Source organism: Macaca mulatta, chromosome 7, assembly GCF_049350105.2.
Source record: "Macaca mulatta isolate MMU2019108-1 chromosome 7, T2T-MMU8v2.0, whole genome shotgun sequence".
Lineage (NCBI taxonomy): Eukaryota > Metazoa > Chordata > Mammalia > Primates > Cercopithecidae > Macaca > Macaca mulatta.
Genome location: NC_133412.1, coordinates 20,726,879 through 20,745,108, shown reverse-complemented (window position 1 = coordinate 20,745,108; position 18,230 = coordinate 20,726,879). Strand labels below are relative to the sequence as shown.

Sequence of the window (18,230 nt, the reverse complement as noted above, 5' to 3'; positions counted from 1 at the left end):
CACGTATTGGGAAAATGGACTACTGTGTGCGAACAGGCCCTTCACCCTAATAGCAGGGAAGATGGATTATCTTTGGCCAGTGGAGCTGCCAATCTAGACATACACATTCAGCTGAATACAATTAAAAGCAGTTCTTTAAATGCAAATGTAATTACTCATCTTTATGATACAATAGTATTGAATTAACTGCCCATATATTCATAGTATGATGAGCCCTGTATAGCACAAGGTCAGCAGGTCCTCTCCTTGTCCTTACAGTCTAAAGCAGATGACACTGACATGGACAAACAAGTGCACATGCATAGTTGCAGCAGTTTTAGAGAGACCTAGAAAGCTAGGTAGCAACACTATGCATAAATGTTGTGTTCCAATGCATTAGTTTGCTTTAACAAAAATCCAGGAGGTATTTTCTCTTTATTCAGGAAGGCTTCATGAAGCAGGAAGTGTTTAAAGGAGGGAAGGTTACTGGTTAAATTAGGATAGGAAGAACCTTCCGTAACTAGTTGCAAAAGTGAGTGCTGGGTGGGTTGAGGAATGGGAAAATGGGGGAGCAAGGTGTTTTGTGTAGATGGAACAAAAGGCAAAGGATATACTGTAAGGAAGGCCAGATAAAGCTTGGAGTAGCATGAGAACTTGAGGAATAGTATGATATGGGGTGTGCAGCAGGCAGAGAGAATCACCTTAGCTGAAACATGGGTGTTAGGAGCAGACCATGAGGTGGCAGACCCATCATCTATAGTAAATCAGGTACTATGCTATAACTATTGATAAGGAAACAGCTGACTGACACTGGAAGAATAAGCAGTTTAAGGGGACTAGCTCCGATGGGAGACAAAGGTCAGAAATCGTAGTATCTGATGAAGATATTTTGATGAGCAGGTGAGAAGAAAGATAAACATGGCCACATGGCCAAGGCCTGGGATAAATAGCCGTTTCACATTGAATTAGAATTCTGTGGCTGGAATAAGATCGGGGAGAGCAGCAGGAAGATACAGTATTCTGTAATAGCTTGTTGTATTAGAGATTAATTAGGATTCTAGTGTTGAATCTTAGTACAAAAAAATCTAATATTTATTAGGAATTAAGGGAAGATGGTATTTCTGTTATGTTGCCTAAGCAGACAGGAAGCTATAAGAAACCAGTCTGAAGCAGTGCCTCAGGATCTGAGATGATTTAGGAAGTGTGCTGTAATGTCAAAAAAAAAAAAAATATATATATATATAGTCTTTAGTGTATCTATGTATAGTCTTGTGGGAAAAGCACTGGTTGGGGTGTCAACAGATATTCTGGTTCCAGATGTCTTGTGTGTAAGTTAACCTGCCTCCATTTCCCTTTCTGTAAAGCAAAATAATGTTTACACCTAATCTGTCTCTCAGGGATACCATATTAATAAAAATTATGTCTATAAAGTGCCTGGTGTTTCTTCAAGTGTGTGTGTGTATATATGTGTATATATATGTGTATATATGTATATATGTGTGTATATATGTGTATATATGTGTATATATACACACACACACACACACAAATTACAATCAAGTTGTGGATGGTAGGAAAAGATCAGTCTTTCTTTTTTTTAGCTCCCTGTGTGGGTTTACTAGAAGTATGCTTATCTGAATCTTTATATTCTAGAAAGAGGAGTAAGTCAGATTGTGGTAAAAGGGGAATTAGAATGCAAATCCTTCCTTTGTACCTCTAGCCATATCCACAATAAATTAGGACCCAAGATAACTGGGCATGCAGAGACTTATTTTTTAAATTTTTATTTATTTTATTTTTTAGAGACAGGATCTCACTCTGTTGCCCAGGCTGGAGTGCAGTGGTGCCATCATAGGTTACTGCAGCTTCAAATTCCTGGGCTCAAGCGATCCCCAGCCTCCCCAATAGATGGGACTACTTGCATGAGCCACCACACTCAGCTCATTTTTTAAAGTTTTGTATTGATGAGGGGTCTCTCTATGTTGTCCAGGCTGGTCTTGAACTCCTGGCTTCAAGTGATCCTCCTGCCTCAGCCCCTCAAAGTGCTGGGATTACAGGCACGAGCCACAGTAACCAACTCAGCTGAGTCTTACTTTAAAAGACCCAGAACCAGCTGGGCGCAGTGGCTTATGCCTGTAATCCCAGCACTTTGGGAGGCCGAGGCAGGTGGATCATGAGGTCAGGAGTTTGAGACCAGCCTGGCCAAAATGGTGAAACCCCATCTCTACTAAAAAATACAAAAATTAGCTGGGTGTGGTGGCGGGCGCCTGTAATCCCTGCTACTCAGGAGGCTGAGACAGGAGAATCACTTGAACCCGGGAGACAGAGTCTACAGTGAGCCAAGATCATGCCACAGCACTCTAGCCTGGGTGACAGAGCAAGACTCCGTCTCAAAAAAAAAAAAAAAAAAAAGACCCAGAACCAACACTCCAAACTCCAGATGAAAAGAATGTGCAGAAGGAATAGGGCAAGGGCCAACTTGCTTACCAGGTGAAAACCCAGTTCATCTCAAACTACCTCACAAACCATTACATGCTGCCCAACCTGCCATTCCTCTGGATGGAAGCAGCAAAACATATCTTCAAACTTTCTGAGAAAGAAACCAAGCCCACTGTTGGGCATCTCTGCACCTCTAACTTTTTAACATCAGTAAAGCCTTTGTGGGAGAGATGGGGTGGCATGTGCAGCAAAGGACGCAAAAAATGTGTATTAGCAGAAGCTGGACAATCCTGTTCACATCAGTTGTTTCCTTAGCGCCATTACTTTTCTTTTCCCCCATACTATCATTTTTCCTTTTATTGTTTGTTCTCTATGGCCAATGCCATAGAATGTAACATGTTTTTGCCATTCTCATTTATTGTAATCTGAATGTAGACTCTTGAGTCTTGTCAACGTAGTATAGCACTATTTTTACGGTGACCAGGTAAGAACGGGAAGATGAGGTAAGATTGTAAAGATACATCAGTTCTTTCCCCATTATAAATTCAAAATCCAAAACGAAGACTTTACTCCTATACACTCAAATAGCTATGTAATGACATGCATGTCTCAAAAGTTTTGACATATAAAATGTTATGTAGAATTCTTTGAAACCATGGTGCTTAAAGTACCAGGTGTGTGTGTGTGTATTTTTGAAGAGCTTAAATTCTTCCTTTCCTACCACACCCAACATGGTGCTCTTTTAGAAACAAAACTTTGGAACAACTAGAAGTCAGGTTCAACACTAGAAACAGAAGTCCAATGTACCTCAGAGCTCAAAAAGGCTCTGGAGAGCAGAACTTCACTGTGGTCAAAGAGTAAAGTAAAAATATTAAAAAGAAAATACATTGATTCCCAGTTGACTCAGTTCAACCTGTATAACCCAATAGATAAATCAGGGAAGTAATTTTAAAGTCCTCCATAATTAATGAGTTCCTCAAATTATTTAAGTAGAATTTAATTTACAAATATTTTATTGACATCTTTCTTAAATATACTCACATTTAAGTATATTTACTTAAACCAAAGATACATCATTGTACACAGTGAGGTCTATATTCCAATAACTTATGCTGTGAGTCACCAAGCACCTGAATATTTCTTAGGCCTCACATATTTCTGGTTGCCCAAAGTTGGCATTTAAGAATTTTTAACAGATAAATGCAGGAGCAACATTTACAGAGGCTAGGCCAAATTCTAATGAACTTAGTGCTCTTGATGTGGAACTAGTGTAGGCAAAATGAAGCTGCATTCCAGGTCAGTCCCATAATACTTCACCTCTGGGTTCATTTATGTACAGATAAGACACAAGCTATATATGGTCTTAGCAACAGAGAGAGTGAAAATAGCAGCTATGGTGGTGACCAGGTAAGTCTGGGATGGGGCTTTGAAGATGCAAATGGTATGCATGTACAGGGTTACCTGGTATTAACAGTAGGGGGCAGGTGTACTTTCCAAAATGCTAGATCACTGAAGGAATCCAGGAAATAAGGTTTCAGAGAGTCTGTTCCAATCTACATACACTGTATACAGTTTTTGTAACTTTTAATCTTGATATAATTTCAAACTTACAGAAAAAGTTCCAAGAGTACAAGAAACTCCTGTATACCTGGATTCACCAACTATTTATATTTTGCCTATTTGCTTTTCATTCTCCATGTTTGTGAATGTGTGTGTATATACACTTTTTTTTTTTTTTTTTTTGAAACAGGGTCTCACTCTGTCACCCAGACTGGAATGCAGTGATCTGATCATGGCTCACTACAGCCTTGACTTCTGGGCCCAAGCCATCCTCCTACCTCAGCTTGTTGAGTAGCTAGGAATACCGGCATGTGCCACCATGCCTGGCTAAGATTTTTTATTTTATTTTATTTTATTTGTAGCGATGGGGTCTCCCTATGTTCTCCAGTCTGTTTTGTTGTTTTTTTGAGATGGTCTCACTCTGTTGCTCAGACTGGAATATAGTGGTGTGATCTCAGCTCACTGCAGCCTCGAACTCCCAGGCTCAAGTGATCCTTCCACTTCAGTCTCCTGAACAGCTGGGACTACAGGCATGGGCCACCATGCCTAATTTTTTAAAAAATGTTTTTTTGCAGACGGGGTTTCCCTATGTTGCCCAGACTGGTCTCGAACTCCAGGATCCTCTTGCCTCAGCCTCCCAAAGTGCTAGGATTACAAGTGTGAGCCATGGTGCCTGGCCCACATGTTTATTTTTTTAAAAAACATTCAATATTTCACCGTTAAATTTGATGTTGGCTGTAGTTTTTCATAAATGCTCTTTATCAGCCAATCCACATAAATTCTAGAACCTCAAACAAAAAAACTTATGCCATCCCTTCCCTCCCTTAAGAGTAGCATGACTTTTATAGTGTGAAAAGAATTTCATAAGGCTAATAAATTAAAATTATACACTTCAATAGCTTTTGTATACATACTAAACAAAAAAAGGACTATAAAACTTTATAACCATATTTTCATTGAATATATTATCATGAACACTTTCAGTCATTAAAATCTATTCTACATCATTTTTAGTGACTGCAATAGATCCACATTTTATGAATAAACTTTGATGTTTTTACTATACAATTTCTCTATGAGTAGATTGAGGGTAGAAAATAATATAATGCTATATATAATGCCACACAAAGTTACAAACACATATCTAAGAACTTCAAAAACCACAGAACTTCCCTCTACCCTGTTCCTTAAAACAAAGTCTGAGTGGAAAAAACAAACTTTTTCCCTCTGCTCTCACACCACAATAAAGACAGAAAACTTCTCTGACCAAATGTGTGTTTTTTTCCCCATCACCAAGCAAGCAATCAATTTTGCAGCAGATACCATCTAGGTGTCCTCCAATTTCCCATGCTATCCCCTAGAGATGGCATTTGATCCCACAGACTGAGGGCCCAGTCCCACAAGACTGCTGCCCACTTCCAATGCCAAGTTCAAACCCTAGGTGGTTTTCAAATCAGGGTTCCCATGACCCCTCGAGTTTAATTTGCTAGTAAAGCTCACAGAACTCAGGGAAACACTTAGGTTCACTGGTTTATTCTAAAGGACAGTACAAAGGATAGAGATGAAGAAATGGATAGAGCAAGGCATGTGGGAAGGGACAGGGAGCTTCTATACCCTCTTCAGGTATAGCACCCTCTAGGGACCGCCACATGCTCAGTTACCTGGAAGTGCTCCAAAATCTGTTCTTTTGGAGTTTTATGGAGGTTTCATTATGAAGGTATGATTACCACTGGTCACTGGTGATCAACTTAACCTTCAGCCCTTCTCCCAAGAGTTTGGGGGAGGACTGAAAGTCCCAACTCTAATCATGCCTTGGTCTTTCCAGTAGGGGCTGCCAGCCAGCAGTCAACTCATCAGATACAAAAAGGCATCACTCTGGAGACATTAAGGATTTTAGCAGCAGTATGCCAGGAAACAGGGTCAAAGACCAAATAAATACTTTACGATATCACAGAAAACCTATCAGAAACCCTTAGTAATTTTATTAGGGTTGTCATCAGCCTTAACTTCTTCTGATACCAGGGAAAAACACACATTCTAAAGAGCAAAGCAATTCAAGCATAACTTGGTATCTAATACGCTCGTTTTTTTTTTTGTTTTGTTTTTGTTTTTTTTTTTTTTAACCTTTCAGAACTGTCTTCGTTTGTCCCTTGTCTTCAGCTGAAATGGTCACAGTATGTGTGTTTATGTAAGCCTGCACCAGTGGTCCATCCTGTAGTGGTAGGGTTACAAGAGGCCCAATGAACTCTACTTAACACAATGTTGTCACTACTAGAGGTATCTTTTAGACCCACCAGAAAGTGAGTACTAAGGTGGAAATACAGCTTCCACAAAGAAAATGTAATAGAAGCTGTTTTAAAACTGAAAGCTGCAGTGATCTGTGATCAAGTCACTGCACTCCAGCCTGGGCAACAGAGTGAGAGCCTTTGCTGAAAAAGGAAAAAAAAAGAAAAAAGAAAGCTGCAGCTATTTCTGTCTTTCTCACCCCTCAGCCAGTTATTCTCTCCTCTTCCAAAATTGGAGCAATGACTTCAATCTCTTTCTAGTACTGATGGGACAATCATAAAGAGGGCAAAACCAGATCTCAGCAACTAGCTTTGTCTGTCACTAGGGTCATCCCCAGGCATTCACACAATCCCTGGTATAGAATGTGACCTGGTGTCAATGGTCTTGGGATCTTGGAGAATACTTTTTTTTTTTTTTTTTTTCCCGAGACAGGGTCTTACTCTGTCACCCAGGCTGGAGTGCTGTGGCATCACAGCTCACTGCACCCTCGAACATCCCTGGGCTCAGGTCTCCTCCCACCTCAGCCTCCCTGGTGGCTAGGACTACAGGTGTGCACCACCGTGCCTGGCTAATTTCTGTTTGTTTGTTTTTGTAGAGACAGGGTTTCTCCATGTTGCCTAGGCTGGTACTGAACTCCTGGGGTCAAGCAATCTGCCCACTTTGGCCTCCCAAAGTGCTGGGATTACAGGCATAAGCCACCACATCTGGCTGGGGAATACTTTTAAAAACTTAAAGCAAGTGAAGGGAGTCTGATGAAGGTAAACACAATAAAATATAAAGCTGTTTAGAAGGCTTAAAGGTCTTGGCAGTAACCTAATTTCCCCACTTTCCTAACTTTATACTAGTAATTCCAAAACATTTCCTGATGAGAAACTTTGATTTCCCTGAAGTTTTATGATCACTAATGGGGAAGGACTACTGAGTCACAATAATCACTGGTGGAATGGGGATTTAATTAGCAACAACAGTCAAATCCCACCCAGTAAGCACCTGAGAGCTTGTGAGTCAGTTGAAGACACATATTTACTGAGTACCTGCCACATGTAAGGTGCTGGTGATAGAGCCCAAGGAACTTGGCTGCTATGCTTCCAAGGAGTGGTGGACTGTGTCACTAAGTGGGATATGGCAGGACCTTGATTGCAACACATACTCAGAAGTAGTTCACCTCATTACAGCTTAAAAATGTAACACTCTGGGCTTCAGGTGATTCCATTTCTTCCTCAGTTCAGATCTGGTGCTGTCAGAAGCAAAGATGTAGTTGATGGATTCATAAGACAGATCCCACACCTGAGACTGGGTCAAATTAAATGTTTCAGCTGCCAGCTGGTACTCCTGAGACAGGTGTGTTGCAAAAACACCCTTATCATCAGTCTGCCAATGTAAACAAGAATGTTTCAAAATGAAAAAGGAAGGATTTTTCAAAAACGACCATCTTTTTGTTTAGAGTCTATTTTCCCATTTACTATACTTCTTTCAAGAGTCTAAACAAGGGCCTACAAATTTATCTGTACATAGCTGTAACTAAACAGACTTATTTATACCTTAAGATACCAGAGCAGTGTTTCAACTCTGGCTGTATATTAAAATTATCTAAGGAGTTTTTAAAGCCTATCTATGCCCAGGACTCACCCCAGATCAAATAAAACAGAATCTCATGGGATGGGTGTGGAGCATCAGTTTGTTTGTTTTTGTTTTTAAGTCCTCTCAAGTACCTTTTGCTATAGAACCAAACCAGAGTCACCCTGGCCCTCTGCAGTCTCTCATGTCCCAGTCCCTTTTCTTTTTTTTTCTTTTGAGATGGAGTTTCACTCTTGTTGCCCAAGCTGGAGCGCAATGACATGATCTCCACTCACTGCAACCCCCTCCTCCCGGGTTCAGGTGATTCTCCTGCCTTAGTCTCCCAAGTAGCTGGGATTACAGGTGTGCGCCACTATACCCAGCCATACCCCAGTCCCTTCTAACTCCTCTACTTGGGCATTATCCTCAGACATGCAAGGCAGTCAGCTAGGTAGTGAACATCTGACTTAATGCAACTCAGGGAGCAAAAAGGAGCAAAATACTTCACACGGAACACCTTACACAGATCACAGAAGGATGGGCAATGCTGTACCAGAATCCGAAATGGTGCTGGTCATAAGATGGAACTGTCTGACTTTTGACGTTTGAGGTCAAACAGAGTTCTAGATGAAGAGGGGAAAAAAATCTCTTATTAAAAGCAAATAAGTGAACTCACTGTGTTCACCAAGTAGATACATAAGAAATCTTTCCAAAATTTGCTAATTTAGTTTATTAGTTTACAAAGCTGACCTTTCCTTATGTGTGAAAATTTGTAGTTCAATTAGTGTAGTTGTATAGGAAATATGTGCTGCAACTTATGGCAACAGCGGTACCAGGCAAAGAATTAATATCCCTTTCACAGCCATGCACTTCTCTTTCTTTGACCAAAATAGAGAGGACAGAGGAATGTCATGATGAAAAAAGCAGAGAATTATCAATGATAGGAGCAGAAGGGTTTTTTGAAAAGCTACTGCAATCCCTCCTGGTCTAACAGTGGAAGCCAAAACAAAGGTAAGAAAACTGTAGCACTGCGTGTGAGAGCATTATGAAGAGCTAAGAATGAGCAGGGACTTTGCCATGGCTTCTAAGAACCCCTAAACACTTTCACCCAGACAATCATCCATTCACCTCCTTCTGCTTCTAGGTAAGTTAAGCCCATCTTAAGAATGACTCCTACTATTGACCGGGTGCGGTGGCTCACGCCTGTAATCCCAGCAATCTGGGAGGCCAAGGTGGGTGGATCATAAGATCAGGGGATCAAGACCATCCTGGCTAACACAGTGAAACCCCATCTCTACTAAAAAAAAACCACAAAAAAACAAAATGAGCCAGGTGTGGTGGCGGGTGCCTGTAAGTCCCAGCTACCAGGGAGGCTGAGGCAGGAGAATGGCGTCAACCCAGGAGGCAGAGTTTGCAGTGAGCCGAGATTGCACCACTGCACTCCAGCCTGGGCAACAGAGCGAGACTCCATCTCCAAAAAAAAAAAAAAAAAAAAAAGAGAATTGACTCCTACTACTAACAAATTCCTTCCTGGAAATATTACCAGTTTCCTCAGCCAGAGTAAATACCTGACTGACTTGATCGATGGCATCTGCTCACTTGAGTAAGGCAGCCTCAACACAGGCTCCCTCAGTTTAAGGGATGACAAACCCAAACTCCCCCCCTCACTCTGTTGGGAGCAGAGCCGGGCCACCACACCAAGTAAGATCACTATGCCAGTGGTTCCCATTCTCTCCACTTTGGTGGATATTTAAAATTTTCCTTTGTTTAAAAAAAAAAAAAAAAGCAAATCTCACCCATTATGAATTGCTGAAAACTCTAGTTAAAACATACTCACACAAGCATTTTTATAAATTGGTAAATTTAGCAAATTGATCATTCTGTAAAATGGTTTGCAGCCAACCACTTCTTCCTTCTTTAGAAAGGCCTTTCCTAACCATCCAATCGAAAGTGGTTATACAATCACTACTATATCAGCCTGTTTAATTTTCTTCATAGAACACTGATACTTTCTTGTATATTTGTTTACCGTCTTCCCTCTGCTAGAATGAGTTTCTTGGGAAAGAAATCTTGCCTGTTTTGTGTACTGCTATATTGACAGCAATGACAACAAAGTAGGCACTTCATAAACACAGACAATCAAGTGTGTAATGATCAACAGACATGTGAAAATATACTTGGGATTTTCCATGTTTAAGTTTTAAATAATGTTACATATTTTCAAAACACATGTCAATTTTGTTAAAGTCATTTCAAAATTCTAGATGACCCTTTATTCCTTTAAAAAATTCTTATTGAGTTCCAAGCACTGGAGAATGTAGCAATGAATAAGACAAGCAGGGGCCCTGCTCTTATAGAGCTTATATTCTAATGGAAGCTGAAGCTTTCTGTTACTTAAATAAGGCTCAGAAAGCACACACTCCATGCATCTTTTAATAGCGAGATGACATTCGTACTTTGAGAACACTACTTCTCTACAATCCCCAGAAAACCTGGGGATTGGGGGAGGGACAGAGAGTCATCTGGAAGACCTGAAACTCCAAGCCTTACCCAGTGGTATCCGATGTTGCCTCACAAAGTCCACCAGATCCAGGGATCCTCTCTCACCGGAGTTGAGAAATGTCCCATGCCCGATTCTGTCAGGAAGCAGATCCAGGAGTATTTGTGTTTCTTTTTTTTGGTTTGGAATCTAAAGAAAGGGGAGGAAAGGGGATCAATGGCCTCTTTCAGTGGTTCTTAAAGAGAATTTTTTTTCTATAGCTAGGTACTCTGCACCTCTGAGTAGTACTTAATGCAGACCTTTTGGAAAACTGAACTACTACTGCCTTCCTAGCTCTCTTTGACTTTTATCATTCTTTCCTCAATATTCTTCTAGATTCATTTCAATGATAATAATAAATACTTATTAAGAACCTACTTTGTGCTTTTTCACAGAAATTATTTAAGGCCTCACAAGAATCTTAAAAAGTATTAAGATGAAGAAATTAAAGCTGAGAAAAATTAAGTAATTTTCGAAAAATAAAACTTCGTAACTCTATACCTATATGTGTGTTCTGTAATATACATGTGTTCATATATATTATAAAAAGTTCTCAAAAAATATAAACACAAAACTGTTAACATATTAACTCTAGGGAGCAAAACAAATAGAAATTGGGCTTTTAATTTTTAATACTTTCCTTCTTGACACTTGGATTTTTTTCAGGTACACATAACTCTGACAGTTAAAAATGTAAAGCATTTTTTTTTAAAAAGTTGTCCAAGGTCACAGAGCTAGTGAACGGCAGAGATAAGGGTGAAACCTAACTCAGTCTGACTCCAGGGCCCAGTTACTTCCCTCACATAGTGTGCTCATCATGTTTGATTCTGACAAGGCTGGCTATGTACATACCACAATCACCATGAAAATGTCTGGCTGTGCTCTTTATCTCCTGGATTGCCCAAAACACAAATTCTTAGAACATTTTTAATGAAAGGTTTTATATCCAATGGACTGGATGATAAAAGCAACAGAAACGAAGGTAAAGAACAAGTTGTGATGTTGCACACAAGGCCAGAGATAACTGGTCACTGTCACATGTGCTATTCCCTTATAATGACCAATGGTTTCTATCACGCATCAGGTAGGTCAGCCATAGGACGTCCTGTGGATGAAAGGTCTTTCGAATTAGAGTATGGAAACATGGATTCTATATTTTAAGTCCTGCCACTAGATTACTGATGTTCTACTTATAGACATGAAAGATACAAGTACTGGCAAGGGGTTCTGATTTTTTTCCTTAATCTTTAAATCATGATGCTACTTAAACTTTATACATTACCCCTTTAATACAATAACTCTGTGAGGTAAGTAGACTAAGTATTATTTTCTGCATTTAAGAAATAAATAGATAGAAGTATTGAGGTAAAAAGTAAATCCATCTATAAAATGGGGAAAATTGCAGCAGAGTCCCTCACAAGGCGTTTGCCTCACAAGGATGTGCTTATGAAAGTGACTACTTCCCAGCAATTATCTGTCACTACGTTCATGCTACCAGTGAGCTTGGGGCTGATGAGGGAACTGGACCTCTTTGCTGGGCTTTGTAAAATGATGAGCTGCTTCCTTTATTGCCATTGGATGTGATAAAAATCAGGTCCCTTCTACTATGAGGACAGGTGAGATAAATTGGTGCTTTTCTTAGAGTCAGCTTGCCAATGACAAGACAGATGTTGGAAATGCATGCATTTTCTCTAGCAAGATGTCATTAAGCTGCTTTTAATGACACAGCTGGCATTTGAGTCAACAGCCACTCCCAGGAACCACAAAAGGATAAAAACAGTAATACTAGAGACTAAAGCAAGTCATGTATTTAAAAATATTTCTACTTCCCCTTTTTTAAAAATGTTTTCCCAATCTAGGTTTATTCCTAGTCACTTACAAATGACCCTATTATTTTCTATTACAATCTGTCCCTTTTAGCCTAAGACAATATTATTTACCTCTGAAAGATGCAATGCCAACTTCAGACCTGCTTTCTTAGCTTCTAAAAGAGGTTCCATGAAGTCTTTTGCTTGTCCTACCTTAAAGATAAAAGTTAAAATGAGGATGCGTGAGAATTCTGGGAAAACCGAGGAACTGAGTACTCCATTCCAATAAATATAATGGCAGAAAAAATTATGGTAGATTAATTCATTTGCACATCTTGTTTATAAAGCACCTACAGTGTGCTAGCCACTTTGCTGAACACAAAGCTGGCAAAGGCACAGTCCCTGACCTTGAGAATCTTGTCTAGTAACAGTAAACTGAGGTCAGTCAGCTAAGCTGGATATAGTAGTCACCAAACTTTATGCCTGGAAGGACACCTAGATATCCAGAGCTAAGGGGAACTCACTCACTTGACTCAGGAACTCTCATGATTACTCAAAACACTTCTGTTAAACAGGTGGATAAAAAGAAGGGCAGAATACTCTAGGTTTGGACAAAGCCGTAAGAATCAGTTTCATGGGACTCTCTTATTCAGTTGTTTTCAACCAGGAGCAATTCTGCCCCCCCAGGGGCTATTTGGCAATGTCTGGAGACATTTTTGGTTGTCACATCTGGGAGAGTGCTACTGGCATCTAGTGGGTAGAGGCCAAGGATACTGCTAAACATCCTACAATGCATGGGGCAGCCCCACAACAAATTATCCAGCCCCAAATATCAAGATTTCTGCTTGAATCTGACATTCAAGAAGCTCAGGTCAACATTTCTCAACTATCCATGAAATAGTTAAGCCCCAACACCCTAAGACATCTATCCATTGTATGTAATGAATTACATTATAGTGCAGATAGTCTGGTACTAGCTGTGCACCATCTTTAGAAGAATGGAGAAAACAGTCATATAGTCAGGCAACTGTTTTTTTTTTTTTTTTTTTTTTAGTGTACTTAATTGTTTCACAGAACCTTGGATGAGAGCTGCTCTAGGCATTCTGGTCATCCAGGGCAGAACAGGCCTTCATCCACACAATGGAGTGTCTGCTGGACACTCTGCAGAATGCAACACAAGATGCCCGAAGCTAGTCCTTATCCCACTAACTGATTCTACCTTTTAGAATTAAAATATATGTAGGAAAAATAACTTACAGTTGGGTCTCCACTGAGGTCAAGGCCAAGAACTATACCCTCAGTAGAAAGGAAGAACTCCTCGGCAAGTTTTACAGTCTCCTTGGCTACTAAAGGGCCACCTCTTCTGTCAACTGTTATCAAATACCTTTAACATAAGAAAGACAGAGTTGAAAACTAATATGACACAGATGAAAAAGACAATTCTGAGTACAGACAGAGACGGCAGCCTCTGTAATACATCTCACTAGGAAAAGTATAGCCTGACTGAATGTAGACAACCTGACATTTTACTTTGCCATATGGACTGACACATGAATTCCTGAATAGCATCAAGCATCTAGTCAGTGTTCAGATCTACAGTTGTCTTTTGAGGTTTTTTTGTTCCTGTATTTGTTTCTTCAGTTTGTTTGATTCAGGATCCAAACAAGTCCATACTTTGTGTAAGTCAATGTGTCTTTTAAGGCTGTCTTAATCTACAACCATTCCTTCCTCTCCTCCCACCTCCCACCCTGCTTTTCTTGTAACTTCTTTGTTGAAGAAACCAAGTTGTTTGTCCTACAAAGTTTTCCATGGTCTGGATTTTGTTGATTGTATCCCTGTGTTGTTAACATGTTGTCCTATTTCTTATATTTCCTATCTAGTCTAGAGGCAGATCAGGTTCCATTTTTTGGTAAGAGTAAACTGGTGGTGGTGTGCTCTTATGAGGCTGAGATCCATTATTTCATTAGGGGTTACAAAATTAGAAATATTCTCATTCGAAAATGTATCAAATATCTGATAAAAGTTCATTCTTCAAATATTAGCTGGAATTCTATAGGACTTGAATACCCAGAGAATCTCTGTTAATCCTTTTTTTTTTTTTTTTTTTTTTGAGACGGAGTCTTGCTCTGTGCCCAGGCTGGAGTGCAGTGGCTTGATACTGGCTCACTGCAACCTCTGCCTCAACCTCCTAAGTAGCTGGGACTACAGGCGTCTGCCACCACGCCTGGCTTTTTTGTATTTTTAGTAGAGACGGGGTTTCACCATGTTGGCCAGGATGGTCTTGATCTCTTTGATCTCATGATCCACCACCTCGGCCTCCCAAAGTGCTGGGATTATAGGCGTGACCCACCGCACCCAGCTAATATTTCTTTTTTTATTTTTTTTTGAGACAGAGTTTCATTCTTCTCACCCAGGCTGGAATGAAATGGCACGATCTTAGCTCACTGCAACCTCCACCTCCCGGGTTCAAGCGATTCTGCCTCAGCCTCCCAAGTAGCTGGGATTACAGGTGCCTGCCACCACACCTGGCTAATTTTTGTATTTTTAGTAGAGATAGGTTTCACCATGTTGCCCAGGCTGGTCTTGAACTCCTGACCTCAGGTGATCTGCCCGCACTGGCTTCCCAAAGTTCTGGGATTACAGGCATGAGTCACCGTGCTTGGCCTGTTAATATTTCTTGAATACCCAGAGAACCCCTGTAATTTTTCTAAAGCAGTTATTAGCTTACTATTTATTCACAAATTCCTTCAGCATTTGTTCATTTATTCATTTACAAAATTTAGATCAACAATATATAAAATGCTGTATCTTTTTTTTCACTTAGCAACTTCCCATGCCATTAAAATAATGTTAGAAAATAGTATGAATCATGTGAACATACCACAATGTAATTATCCTCTGAATGCTGGACATTCTAGGCTATTTTCTAATTTTTGTTATAACATTATAATAAGGAATCTTATGCATAAATCAATCTATTTCCTAGGATGCATTTCTGGCACAGAATTGCTGGGTCAGAGGGAAAAACTTTTTTATAAATTTTGACATACATTGCTCTTTAGAGAGGCTTTTTCCTCCCCTTACTTGTGTACCAGTGCAGGATTTAAAGAGGTTTTATTAATTACATATGCTTACCAGCAGTGTGTAACTTTACAAACCCTTGCTATTACTTTTTTTTAGCCTACGGAAACAGCATTGTAATATATGATTAATGAGTTTAGTAGTTTTCTATGTATTTCTATACATTTACCAGCTCTTTGTATGTCTTCTTCTCTGCATTCTATTCTTCTGCTTGGTTTTTTATTGGGGTTATTAGTTTAGTTAAGCTTAATTTTTAGAGTCTTATAACCTGAAACTATACAGCTAGCTTTTTTTCTTTCTTCATTTAGGGCTTTGTTGAGCCCATACTATGTACCGACTTTATGGTAAGTACTAAAGATGTACTTGTGAATCTACATGTACATGATTCACAAGTACATCTTTAGTACTTACCATAAAGTCGGTACATAGTATGGGCTCAACAAAGTGGTGAATCATAAAACAAGGTCCTTGGCTTCACTACACTTACACTCTAGCGGGTGGGCATACATACAAACTAACACAAGATAATTCCTTATCTTGTTACAAATAATGCCATAAAGGAAATAGATGGGTGACTAGAGGATTAGTGGGGCACTTTAGACAGAGTCGTAAAGGAAGGCCCCTCTGAGGAAGTAACAGCCAAATTGAGATCTGAATAATGAGAAGCAGCCAGCCAGTTGGGCAGGAATCTCGTAGAAATGTGTTCTGGGGAATACTAAACAAAGGTGCTGAAGGGGGACAGTTTTCTTGTTTATTTTAGGAAGAGACAGCACGCCCACGGTAAGGGAAGAGGAGTGGTCTAGATGAGCTGCTGAATTAACAGAGGCAGCCAGATCATGTGGGACCTTGTAGGCCACAGTAAGAAGTTCATTTTAGCTTAACGGCAAAGGAACACCATACTTTACCCATGTAAAAATACTCAGAATTATATTGCCTTATGAATAAATTCAGAATTGTGTTCTCACTTTAAACAACAGGGTTCTTGATTTTATTTTTCTATTGTATAAATCAATGAATGATTAATTCTAAAAAATCCATTACACCCACGATCAAAACAGTAAAAATTAACATTCTGGTTTTGTAAATGTTAACTACTAAGGTACAATCTTCTTACCTAACATCAATGTCTAAGTTTTCTTGTTTGGATTGTTTTATACCTTCAAGTATAGATTCCACATAAGTCTTTTTAGTCATTCCTGGAAAGGACACACAGAAAATACATGTAAAGAGATCATCAACTATTTCATCCTTCACCTTCAGCAATCCTATATGAACAAGTACATTTTCACTTTATGCTATGACAAGGGCATGGTTAAAGATGAGCGAAAATATGGCCCTTATGGGTACATTTGAGTAAAAGTAAATTATATTTTAATAAAACTGGGGGAAAATGAAGTGTTACAGAAATGAAATGAAAAAAATAAAGACTTTTTTTTTTTTTTTTTTCGAGACAGGGTCTGGCTGTCACCCAGGCTGGAGTGCAGTGGTACAATCTTGGCTCACTGCAACCTTTGTCTCTCAAGCTCAAGCCATCCTGCGACCTCAGCCTCCTGAGTAGCTGAGACTACAGACGTGTACCACCACGTCCAGCTAGTTTTTGGATTTTTAGTAAAGACGGGGTTTTGCCATGTTGCCCAAGCTGGTCTCAAACTCCTGGGCTGAAAGTGATACGCCCGCCTTGGCCTCCCAAAGTGCTGGGATTACAGGCATGAGCCACCACACCCGTCCTGCTTTTTTTATTTTTTAAAGGGACATTTTCTCTCCTGGTCCAGAAAAAAAGTCCTAACTTGGATTCCTTTCCCCTCAATCCTGCTTGGGCTTAGTGTTTCTCATCCAGGGAACCAGGATGTTCTTCCAAGTATGAACACTCTGCTCTCTGGGGCGATCTGCAAGGGCACTCTCCAGAGCAACCTCCTGTCAAATACCTTTTTTTCTTTTTCTTTAGGCTACATTGGGAAAAATAAAATACCCTTTTACCCAGATTATAAAATGCTTATGTTTGGTGGAAAGTCTCTGGTAAAATACATAAAGTTATAAATAAAAATAAAAATAGGGTGTGGTAGCATGCCTGTAATCCCAGCACTTTGGGAGGCCAAGGCGGGCGTATCACTTTCAGCCCAGGAGTTTGAGACCAGCTTGGGCAACATGGCAAAACCCCGTCTTTACTTGGGAGGCCGATCACTTGAAGTCAGGAGTTCGAGACCACTCTGGCCAACATGGTGAAATCCTGTCTCTACTAAAAATATGAAAATGAGCAGGTGTGGTGGCACGTGCCTATAATCCCAGCTACTCGGGAGGCTGATGCAGGAGAATCACTTGAACCTGGGAGGCGGAGGTTGCAGTGAGCCAAGATCCTACCACTGCACTCCAGTCTGGGTGACAGAGCAAGACTCTGTCTCAAAATAAATAAATAAATAAATAAAAATAACCTCACCACTGAGAGGTAACTACTGTTTGTTAAATACACATATACACATTTATTTCTATGTCTTATTTCAAGAGACCTTTTTTAAGGTCTCTCTGCTGCTCAGGCTGGAGGGCAGTGGCATGATCACGGTTCACTGCAGCCCTTGGAGCCCACAGAGGTAGGGTCTCACGATGTTGCCCAGGCTGGTCTCGAACTTCTGGCGTCAAGTGATTCTCTTGCCTCAGCCTCCCAAAGCGGTGGAATTACAGGCATAAGTCATTGCACTCTGCCCACATACACATCTGTAAATAGAGGAGATACTACTAGGTATATATGTACCCAGTTCAGTCATTTAACATGATTCTGAGTATTTCCCCATGTCATTAAAGTGTCTTCACCAGTATTTTTAATAGTTGTCTAATATTCCATTAGCCTTTATTTAACCATTCCTCTACTGTTGCATATTTAGGTTAATATCCTTCTTTTGGAACTCCATCGAAAGAGCCCTACGAGTTGGCTCTTCTCTCCTTCCCTTTCACTACTCTCACCAGTACAACGTGGAACCGATTCTACG

The 18,230-nt window shown here is 40.0% G+C and overlaps 1 protein-coding gene across 11 annotated transcripts in view; it reads right to left on the bottom strand.

Moving 5' to 3' along the window:
- ADAL (adenosine deaminase like) overlaps window positions 1-18,230 on the bottom strand; it is a 34,450-nt gene that overhangs the window by 5,739 nt on the left and 10,481 nt on the right. For 4 of the 11 annotated variants that reach the window (XM_077939207.1, XM_001106456.5, XM_028850807.2 and 1 more), the window contains 6 exons: window positions 16,364-16,445; window positions 13,426-13,552; window positions 12,301-12,381; window positions 10,372-10,510; window positions 8,344-8,444; window positions 4,917-7,635 (listed from right to left, as the gene is read on the bottom strand). In XM_077939207.1, coding sequence (XP_077795333.1) covers window positions 7,441-7,635; window positions 8,344-8,444; window positions 10,372-10,510; window positions 12,301-12,381; window positions 13,426-13,552; window positions 16,364-16,445 — 725 coding nt within the window. In that variant the 3' untranslated portion in view covers window positions 4,917-7,440. Of the gene's footprint in view, window positions 1-4,916; window positions 7,636-8,343; window positions 8,445-10,371; window positions 10,511-12,300; window positions 12,382-13,425; window positions 13,553-16,363; window positions 16,446-18,230 lie in introns of those variants that run through there. The other 7 variants (XR_013395535.1, XM_015142071.3, XM_077939208.1 and 4 more) reach the window with 3 other exon arrangements.